The sequence below is a fragment of the Rhinoderma darwinii genome, chromosome 10, assembly GCF_050947455.1.
Source record: "Rhinoderma darwinii isolate aRhiDar2 chromosome 10, aRhiDar2.hap1, whole genome shotgun sequence".
Classification (NCBI taxonomy): domain Eukaryota; kingdom Metazoa; phylum Chordata; class Amphibia; order Anura; family Rhinodermatidae; genus Rhinoderma; species Rhinoderma darwinii.
In genome coordinates, this window is record NC_134696.1 from 10,793,975 (window position 1) to 10,804,861 (window position 10,887).

Below are 10,887 nucleotides of genomic sequence, written 5' to 3' on the forward strand. Positions count from 1 at the left end.
GAGGGGGGGGGGAGAGGGAGCTAGATGGGGGAGGGGGGGAGGGGGAGCTAGATGGGAGGGGGGGGGAGAGGGAGCTAGATGGAGGGGGGGGGGAGAGGGAGCTAGATGGAGGGGGGGGGGAGAGGGAGCTAGATGGAGGGGGGGGGGGGAGAGGGAGCTAGATGGAGGGGGGGGGGAGAGGGAGCTAGATGAAGGGGGGGGGAGAGGGAGCTAGATGGAGGGGGGGGGGAGAGGGAGCTAGATGGAGGGGGGGGGGAGAGGGAGCTAGATGGAGGGGGGGGGGAGAGGGAGCTAGATGGAGGGGGGGGGGAGAGGGAGCTAGATGGAGGGGGGGGAGAGGGAGCTAGATGGAGGGGGGGGGAGAGGGAGCTAGATGGAGGGGGGGGAGAGGGAGCTAGATGGGAGGGAGATGGGGGGGAGAAGGAGCTAGATGGGAGGGAGATGGGGGGGGAGAGGGAGCTAGATGGGAGGGAGATGGGGGGGAGAGGGAGCTAGATGGGAGGGAGATGGGGGGGAGAGGGAGGGAGATGGGGGGGAGAGGGAGCTAGATGGGAGGGAGATGGGGGGGAGAGGGAGCTAGATGGGAGGGAGATGGGGGGGAGAGGGAGCTAGATGGGAGGGAGATGGGGGGGAGAGGGAGCTAGATGGGAGGGAGATGGGGGGGAGAGGGAGCTAGATGGGAGGGAGATGGGGGGGAGAGGGAGCTAGATGGGAGGGAGGGGGGGGGGAGAGGGAGCTAGATGGGAGGGAGGGGGGGGGGAGAGGGAGCTAGATGGGAGGGAGGGGGGGGGGAGAGGGAGCTGGGAGGGGGGGGGGGGAGAGGGAGCTAGATGGGAGGGAGGGGGGGGGAGAGGGAGCTAGATGGGAGGGAGGGGGGGGGGGGAGAGGGAGCTAGATGGGAGGGAGATGGGGGGGAGAGGGAGCTAGATGGGAGGGAGATGGGGGGGAGAGGGAGCTAGATGGGAGGGAGATGGGGGGGAGAGGGAGCTAGATGGGAGGGAGATGGGGGGGAGAGGGAGCTAGATGGGAGGGAGGGGGGGGGAGAGGGAGCTAGATGGGAGGGAGGGGGGGGGAGAGGGAGCTAGATGGGAGGGAGGGGGGGGGGAGAGGGAGCTAGATGGGAGGGAGGGGGGGGGGAGAGGGAGCTAGATGGGAGGGAGGGGGGGGGGAGAGGGAGCTAGATGGGAGGGAGGGGGGGGGGGAGAGGGAGCTAGATGGGAGGGAGGGGGGGGGAGAGGGAGCTAGATGGGAGGGAGGGGGGGGGGAGAGGGAGCTAGATGGGAGGGAGATGGGGGGGAGAGGGAGCTAGATGGGAGGGAGATGGGGGGGAGAGGGAGCTAGATGGGAGGGAGATGGGGGGGAGAGGGAGCTAGATGGGAGGGAGATGGGGGGGAGAGGGAGCTAGATGGGAGGGAGGGGGGGGGAGAGGGAGCTAGATGGGAGGGAGGGGGGGGGAGAGGGAGCTAGATGGGAGGGAGGGGGGGGGGAGAGGGAGCTAGATGGGAGGGAGGGGGGGGGGAGAGGGAGCTAGATGGGAGGGAGGGGGGGGGGAGAGGGAGCTAGATGGGAGGGAGGGGGGGGGGGAGAGGGAGCTAGATGGGAGGGGGGGGGAGAGGGAGCTGGGAGGGGGGGGGAGAGGGAGCTGGGAGGGAGGGGGGGGGGGAGAGGGAGCTAGATGGGAGGGAGGGGGGGGGAGAGGGAGCTAGATGGGAGGGAGGGGGGGGGGAGAGGGAGCTAGATGGGAGGGAGGGGGGGGGGAGAGGGAGCTAGATGGGAGGGAGGGGGGGGGAGAGGGAGCTAGATGGGAGGGAGATGGGGGGGAGAGGGAGCTAGATGGGAGGGAGATGGGGGGGAGAGGGAGCTAGATGGGAGGGAGATGGGGGGGAGAGGGAGCTAGATGGGAGGGAGATGGGGGGGAGAGGGAGGGAGATGGGGGGGAGAGGGAGCTAGATGGGAGGGAGGGGGGGGGGAGAGGGAGCTAGATGGGAGGGAGGGGGGGGGGAGAGGGAGCTAGATGGGAGGGAGGGGGGGGGAGAGGGAGCTAGATGGGAGGGAGGGGGGGGGAGAGGGAGCTAGATGGGAGGGAGGGGGGGGGGAGAGGGAGCTAGATGGGAGGGAGGGGGGGGAGAGGGAGCTAGATGGGAGGGAGGGGGGGGGAGAGGGAGCTAGATGGGAGGGAGGGGGGAGGGGAGAGCTAGATGGGAGGGGGGAGGGGAGAGCTAGATGGGAGGGGGGAGGGGAGAGCTAGATGGGGGGGAAGGGAGCTAGATGGGAGGGGGTGGAGGTAGGGGGGAGAGGGAGCTGGAGGGGGGGGAGAGGGAGCTGGAGGGGGGGGAGAGGGAGCTAGATGGGAGGGGGAGCTAGATGGGAGGGGGGGGGGAGAGGGAGCTAGATGGGAGGGGGGGGGAGAGGGAGCTAGATGGGAGGGGGGGGGAGAGGGAGCTAGATGGGAGGGGGGGGAGAGGGAGCTAGATGGGAGGGGGGGGGAGAGGGAGCTAGATGGGGGAGGGGGGGGGAGAGGGAGCTAGATTGGAGGGGGGGGGAGAGGGAGCTAGATGGGAGGGGGGGAGGGGGAGCTAGATGGGAGGGGGGGGAGAGGGAGCTAGATGGGAGGGGGAGCTAGATGGGAGGGGGGGGGAGAGGGAGCTAGATGGGAGGGGGGGAGAGGGAGCTGGGAGGGGGGGGGAGAGGGAGCTAGATGGGAGGGGGGAGAGGGAGCTAGATGGGAGGGGGGGAGAGGGAGCTAGATGGGAGGGGGGGGGAGAGGGAGCTAGATGGAGGGGGGGGGGAGAGGGAGCTAGATGGAGGGGGGGGGGGAGAGGGAGCTAGATGGAGGGGGGGGGGAGAGGGAGCTAGATGGAGGGGGGGGAGAGGGAGCTAGATGGAGGGGGGGGGAGAGGGAGCTAGATGGAGGGGGGGGAGAGGGAGCTAGATGGAGGGGGGGGGGAGAGGGAGCTAGATGGAGGGGGGGGAGAGGGAGCTAGATGGGAGGGAGATGGGGGGGAGAAGGAGCTAGATGGGAGGGAGATGGGGGGGAGAAGGAGCTAGATGGGAGGGAGATGGGGGGGAGAGGGAGCTAGATGGGAGGGGGGGGGGAGAAGGAGCTAGATGGGAGGGAGGGAGGGGGGGGGAGAGGGAGCTAGATGGGAGGGAGGGGGGGGGGAGAGGGAGCTAGATGGGAGGGAGATGGGGGGGAGAAGGAGCTAGATGGGAGGGAGATGGGGGGGAGAAGGAGCTAGATGGGAGGGAGATGGGGGGGGAGAAGGAGCTAGATGGGAGGGAGATGGGGGGGGGGAGAGGGAGCTAGATGGGAGGGAGGGGGGGGGGGAGAGGGAGCTAGATGGGAGGGAGGGGGGGGGAGAGGGAGCTAGATGGGAGGGAGGGGGGGGGGAGAGGGAGCTAGATGGGAGGGAGGGGGGGGGGAGAGGGAGCTAGATGGGAGGGAGGGGGGGGAGAGGGAGCTAGATGGGAGGGAGGGGGGAGGGGAGAGCTAGATGGGAGGGAGGGGGGAGGGGAGAGCTAGATGGGAGGGGAGGGGAGAGCTAGATGGGGGGGAAGGGAGCTAGATGGGAGGGGGTGGAGGTAGGGGGGAGAGGGAGCTGGAGGGGGGGGGAGAGGGAGCTAGATGGGAGGGGAAGCTAGATGGGAGGGGGGGGGAGGGGGAGCTAGATGGGAGGGGGGGGGAGAGGGAGCTAGATGGGAGGGGGGGGGAGAGGGAGCTAGATGGGAGGGGGGGGAGGGAGCTGGAGGGGGGGGGGAGAGGGAGCTAGATGGGAGGGGGAGCTAGATGGGAGGGGGGGGGAGAGGGAGCTAGATGGGAGGGGGGGGAGAGGGAGCTAGATGGGAGGGGGGAGAGGGAGGGAGGAGGGAGCTGGAGGGGGGGAGAGAGCTAGATGGGAGGGGGGGAGCTAGATGGGAGGGGGGGGAGAGGGAGCTAGATGGGAGGGGGGGGAGGGAGCTGGAGGGGGGGAGAGAGCTAGATGGGAGGGGGGGGGAGAGGGAGCTAGATGGGAGGGGGGGGAGAGGGAGCTAGATGGGAGGGGGGGGGGAGGGAGCTAGATGGGAGGGGGGGGGAGGGAGCTAGATGGGAGGGGGGGGGAGAGGGAGCTAGATGGGAGGGGGGGGGGAGAGGGAGCTAGATGGGAGGGGGGGGGGAGAGGGAGCTAGATGGGAGGGGGGGGGAGAGGGAGCTAGATGGGAGGGGGGGGGAGAGGGAGCTAGATGGGAGGGGGCGGGGAGAGGGAGCTAGATGGGAGGGGGGGGGGGAGAGGGAGCTAGATGGGAGGGGGGGGGGAGAGGGAGCTAGATGGGAGGGGGGGGGAGAGGGAGCTAGATGGGAGGGGGGGAGAGGGAGCTAGATGGGAGGGGGGGGGGGAGAGGGAGCTAGATGGGAGGGGGGGGGAGAGGGAGCTAGATGGGAGGGGGGGAAAGGGAGCTAGATGGGAGGGGGGGAGAGGGAGCTAGATGGGAGGGGGGGAGAGGGAGCTAGATGGGAGGGGGGGGGAGAGGGAGCTAGATGGGAGGGGGGGGGGAGAGGGAGCTAGATGGGAGGGGGGGAAAGGGAGCTAGATGGGAGGGGGGAGGGGGAGCTAGATGGGAGGGGGGGGGAGAGGGAGCTAGATGGGAGGGAGCTGGAGGGCGAGCTAGATGGGAGGGGGGGAGGGAGCTGGAGGGGGGGAGAGAGCTAGATGGGAGGGGGGGGGAGAGGGAGCTAGATGGGAGGGGGGGGAGAGGGAGCTAGATGGGAGGGGGGGGGAGGGGGGGGGAGAGGGAGCTGGGAGGGGGGGGGGAGGGAGCTAGATGGGAGGGGGGGGGGAGAGGGAGCTAGATGGGAGGGGGGGGAGAGGGAGCTAGATGGGAGGGGGGAGAGGGAGCTGGAGGGGGGGGAGAGGGAGCTAGATGGGAGGGGGAGCTAGATGGGAGGGGGGGGAGGGGGAGCTAGATGGGAGGGGGGGGGAGGGGGAGCTAGATGGGAGGGGGGGGAGAGGGAGCTGGAGGGCGAGCTAGATGGGAGGGGGAGGGGGAGCTAGATGGGAGGGGGGGAGGGGGAGCTAGATGGGAGGGGGGGGGGAGGGAGCTGGAGGGGGGGAGAGAGCTAGATGGGAGGGGGGGGAGAGGGAGCTAGATGGGAGGGGGGGGGAGAGGGAGCTAGATGGGAGGGGGGGGGGAGGGAGCTGGAGGGGGGGAGAGAGCTAGATGGGAGGGGGGGGAGAGGGAGCTAGATGGGAGGGGGGGGGAGAGGGAGCTAGATGGGAGGGGGGGGAGAGGGAGCTAGATGGGAGGGGGGGGGAGAGGGAGCTAGATGGGAGGGGGGAGAGGGAGCTGGAGGGGGGGGAGAGGGAGCTAGATGGGAGGGGGAGCTAGATGGGAGGGGGGATGGGAGGGGGAGCTAGATGGGAGGGGGGGGGGAGAGGGAGCTAGATGGGAGGGGGGGGGAGGGGGAGCTAGATGGGAGGGGGAGCTAGATGGGAGGGGGGGAGAGGGAGCTAGATGGGAGGGGGGGAGAGGGAGCTAGATGGGAGGGGGGGGGAGGGGGAGCTAGATGGGGGGGGGAGGGGGAGCTAGATGGGAGGGGGGGGAGGGGGAGCTAGATGGGAGGGGGGGGGAGGGGGAGCTAGATGGAGGGGGGGAGAGAGCTAGATGGGAGGGGGGGAGAGAGCTAGATGGGAGGGGGGGAGAGGGAGCTAGATGGGAGGGGGGGGGGGAGAGGGAGCTAGATGGGAGGGGGGGGGAGAGGGAGCTAGATGGGAGGGGGGGGGGAGAGGGAGCTAGATGGGAGGGGGGGAGAGGGAGCTAGATGGGAGGGGGGGAGAGGGAGCTAGATGGGAGGGGGGGGAGAGGGAGCTAGATGTGAGGGGGGGAGAGGGAGCTAGATGGGAGGGGGGGGAGAGGGAGCTAGATGTGAGGGGGGGGGGAGAGGGAGCTAGATGGGAGGGGGGGGGAGAGGGAGCTAGATGGGAGGGGGGGGGAGAGGGAGCTAGATGGGAGGGTGGGGGGAGAGGGAGCTAGATGGGAGGGGGGGAGAGGGAGCTAGATGGGGGGGGGGCTCTATATATATATATCGATAGATAGATAGATAGAATATAATTTCTTTTTTTAAGTTATGTGACCCAAGTGGTATCCATAGGACAGTCTGACCAAATGCTCCAGTATCGGGCCCGGTTGACAGATGACGTCTGTGTCATGTTGGGCCTCCTTCACATCACGTTTTTCCCCTATGTTTAGCGTGTGCGCAGGAAAGCTCCCGGCATACGCCCTAAACATGTCCATGGGGCTCCATTATCCTGACGGAGGCCAAAGTTGTGTCCTCTTGGCCTGTGGTTGGGCTGGTTTTAGTTCTGCAGTAGACCACGCTGTCGCAGCCTCCGTGTAACGTAGACATCAGGAGGTTCTCCAGGTATATACACTAAACTTAGACCAAAATACATGACGTGAATGGGTTCTTACCTGATCAGTCTGAATCTATCACTTACTGACTAGTTGACTGTAGCGGAGCATTTTCTTACTTTTGATTGAATGGACACATTTTTGCAGGTGTTTCCTGAAGCTCGGGGAGTGGCAGCTGAACTTACAAGGCATCAATGAGTGCACAATCCCCAACGTGCTGGACTATTACAATGCCGCCACTGAACACGACCTCAACTGGTACAAGGTGAGAGCTGCTCTGTGCCAGAGAATGTCATGCCACCAAAAATCACAATACATATGTAAGTTTATTAAAGTTGTCGCTTTCTTCTCAGGCCTGGCATGCCTGGGCGGTCATGAATTTCGAGGCCGTGCTACATTTCAAGCACCAACACCAACCAAGGGATGAGAAGAAGGTCCGGCACCCGAGCAATGCCAGTGCCAACACGGAGGGCAGTGAGAGCGAGAGTGAAGGAGAGAGCAGGGAGAATAGTCCGGTGCCATCTCCTATTCAGAAGAAGCCGTCAGAGGTACCGGATACATAACATGGGCTCCTCTTGGCCACTTGTTTTGGCACCCTGTGAGAGTCATTGGCTATTCAGGAGCCGAACAGAAACAAAGTGGCTCAGCGATCGGTGGGGGTCTCCGTGCTCGGACCCCCACCAATCAAAATGTCTGAATTGTCAGAAGTTTGTCGAATGTTTAGTTACCCTTTGAAGATATAAATTATTTTCGGGTTATCCAGAAGGTGATTGAGTAACGTAATGTGATTTCTCCGCACACAGGACATCTCCCACACCCTGCTACAATACACCGTGCCGGCCGTACAGGGCTTTTTCCGCTCCATCTCTCTGTCTCGTGGAAACAACCTGCAGGACACCTTGAGGTAAGACTCGCCGCCGCCGCTCCACCAGTTAAGCTTTGGCCTCCTTTCCCGGCACAATTTCCTCTTGGGCAATGTCTTGTTTTCCCTTTTGAGATTGAATGATAAGGACTCAAGTATTTCCTGGATTAAACCGAGGATATGAGAGATGCTGGAGGCCAACGAAACAATCCTAAACTCAGATCTGGTGTCGGAGCGGGCGACGTGGCGAAAGCTCAGACTCCTTGTTGGTGAATTTAATACGATCTGACTCGTGCAATGTAATCAAAGATTTGAGGCATCAGATAGAAATGTTTAAGATGAGAAATGGAGATTTTGTGTCCAAAAATCCAGCGTGCTTGTGTATATTCATTCATGAGGAGAACCAGAAAGTACTAAGAGTCCGGTGAAAAGAGACTCGACCTGTGCACTAGGACCCAGTGGGCTCCAATGCCTGAAGTTCTATGATTAGTCATCTGATTGGCTGCATTTTTATCGGTACTGGTTTAAAGGGGCTGGACTAATCAAAATCCCCCCCAGATCTAATTTTACCAGCCAAATAAGTGTCCAAATAAACATAAAGCAGATTTGATGCAGATTTTGCGTGCGTTGGATCTGGGAGAGGAGACCATTTAAGGCCTTCCTTTTGTATATTTTATGGTTTTGGCTTAAAAAATTCCTAAAAAATCAACCTCAAATCTGCATTGTGTGACCAGGCCTCGTAGTGCTACCAGTTTCCGTGATCTCATGCCAGCTTTATCAGTGCCCAGATAATAGCACCAGTCATAGTGATCGGCAGCACCGCTGATCAAGTCGAGGAGTATCTGTATGTTCCTTATGGAGGAGTCGGGTGCACCCCATGAAGCTGCCTCTCCTGCCCACCTCTTGATCCCGGCTCTGCGGTTCTGTACTTCTAAGTGTTAAAGGGGTTGTCACAAGATTAAATGTTATCCCCTAACCACAGTATAGGTGATAACATTCTGATCGGTGGGGGTCCGACCGCTTGTACCCCCACCGATCACGAGAAAGGGGGTCCTGGTCCTCCGAATGAATGGAGCGGTAGGTTGCACATGTGCACTGCCGCATCGTACACGGTCTATTGGATTTCCGGAGATAGCAGAGTACAGCACTCGATTCATTCGGTGGAACGGGACCCCCGTTCATGTGATCGGTGGGGGTCGCAGCAGTGGGACCCCCACCGATCAGCATGTTATCACCTAGCCTGTGGTTAGGAAATAACTTTTAATCTGGGGACAACCCCTTTAAGTGATTGCAACAATTGTCCGGCATGGAAAAAAATCTCTTCTGTGGGTAAAGCCGCCGGTGATAAGCTGATGGGGGTGATCCCGCTGCTGTGACCCTTTCCAATCGGTATCCATTGGTCGCAATGGACAAGTTCAGGTCCCCCAGAGCAAGTGCTGCTCTTGGGTGGAATGATCTGTGGACACCCCATCCTTTACTCCCCCACCACCTTCCCTCTTACCGAGTTGGTGAATGGATAGGGATCTCCATGACGTGACAGTGGCCGGGGGATAAGTGACGGGATTGTGCTGATGTCTCACACTGATCATTGCTTTACTGCAGGGTCCTCACTCTCTGGTTTGATTATGGTCACTGGCCGGATGTGAATGAAGCTCTGGTGGAGGGAATTAAGACCATTCAGATCGACACGTGGCTGCAGGTAAGAGCAGTGGCTGTAAATAGCAGCGAGTGTCCGGGGTCAGCGCTGATCCCCTCTACACAGCGACGCTCACCCTGTAATATGACTTGTTCTTTTTCTGAACTCCCTTTAAGAAGGTTATTGGGATAATGAAACGTTTCTCTGATTACCACATACCCATGTCATGACGGGCAGCACCCCAATGTGTTTTCCATAAAGAAACCTAAAACCATCTCGTACTTGATCTCTCTTCCTCTGTCATGCATTAAATCCAAGCCACGTAACCGTCACCATGAAATACTTTACATGCCGACCCTTATTAAATAATTAGGTTGTAGTATGAAGCGAATAATAGATGAAAGTGAGGCTATATATATATACACACACACACACACACACACACACATACACACACACACACACACACACACACACACACACGCACCCCAGTATACATACACACACCCCCGTGTGTGTATGTGTGTGTATATATATATGCATGTGGGTAGGTGTGTGCATGTATACACACACGTATACACACATATACACACACATATATATACACACACATATATACACACACACATACACACCCATGTGTATGTATGTATATACGTCTGTGTGTGTGTGTGTGTGTGTGTGCATATATATATATATATATATATATATATATATATATATACACTTCACTTTCTTCCATTCATGAATGTTTCTTCCATTACGTGTTTGCTCCTCACAGGTGATTCCGCAGCTCATTGCCAGAATAGACACCCCGAGACCTCTGGTAGGGCGGCTCATCCACCAGCTGCTCACCGATATTGGCCGATATCATCCACAGGTAATCAGATCGTCTCTGTAGTTTATCCGGGAATAAGTAACTGTAATTAGTCATATTTTGCAGTTGGAGATAAAGACTTTTCTGCTTTTATATAAATAAACTCATATCCGTTGTGTATCAATTTCTTTCCATTTTAAAGATCTCTGCTTGCTGTGAGTGAAACCCTGTCCTGACCTAGTCCTGCTCACACAGCTCGTTAAGGGGGTTGTTTTCTTATAGACAATAGAGACTCGCTGTGGTGATCAGATGATCTTCTCATCAGCTTCTTGTTTCCCCTACTGCGGCCTCTATAGGGGAAATGTAGTATTACATGTAGCCTTTAAAATTAGCCGACTGACCGTGTAATCAGGTCTGGAGAGTCGCTGCTTTTTAGTGTCTCTCTCCCCTGGGTCACAGATGGTGGTCCGATGCTTTGGGACCTAATAGGGCATATATATCGGGGTTGCCCTGATTGTATAACCCCTTTAAGTGTATCAGAACTCTCTCTTCTAACAAACTGTACATCTGTCTGAAGAGGACTAGGTCGGGGCATGTTTTCATTCTAAATTTTTTCCATTCACTGACCGCAAGCAAAGATTATGAAACCAGTGAGTGATTTCTAAGTATTAAAAGTAGGATAATATCTGTCTGATATTCTGGTACCATTGACCGACTAGGATGAACTGGTCACTGGCAGGCGATCACGGGGGATCAGACAGAAGTTTACTTTGCCTGGGACGAGTGACAACAAATCCTCTCTGGAATTTACAATGAAATGAGAGATTTTCCTCCAGCGTCTCTGGAATGAAATGTTTGTAGTTATAGGAATCGCCATAATGCGCGGGAACAATGAGACAGATAGGGAAAGGCGGTTTTATTTTATGAACCTTCTCTGGACTTTGTATCACGGCCTCATTACTGGAACAATGAACAATGGAGCTGTGATTCCCCTGGAAGCCTCCGGAGATCGCTGCTGATAAAATGTGCCGAGTCCATCTGAGTATTTCAGCATATATTGATATTGGCATATTTTATAATCTTCCCGGCTGTCTGAATTCTACTTTGGACAAGTTACAAGGACCATTGCTGTATAGTTATCAGGCGTGATAAGGCTCTTACACCAAACATTTACTGCATTCAGTA

The 10,887-nt window shown here is 59.1% G+C and overlaps 1 protein-coding gene across 5 annotated transcripts in view; it reads left to right on the forward strand.

The window, feature by feature from the left end:
• Positions 1–10,887, forward strand: part of MTOR (mechanistic target of rapamycin kinase) — a 109,332-nt gene that overhangs the window by 71,580 nt on the left and 26,865 nt on the right. For all 5 annotated transcript variants that reach the window (XM_075839360.1, XM_075839364.1, XM_075839362.1 and 2 more), the window contains 5 exons: positions 6,535–6,652; positions 6,741–6,935; positions 7,191–7,291; positions 8,852–8,948; positions 9,667–9,765. In XM_075839360.1, the coding sequence (XP_075695475.1) occupies positions 6,535–6,652; positions 6,741–6,935; positions 7,191–7,291; positions 8,852–8,948; positions 9,667–9,765 (610 nt within the window). The remainder of the gene's footprint in view (positions 1–6,534; positions 6,653–6,740; positions 6,936–7,190; positions 7,292–8,851; positions 8,949–9,666; positions 9,766–10,887) is intronic.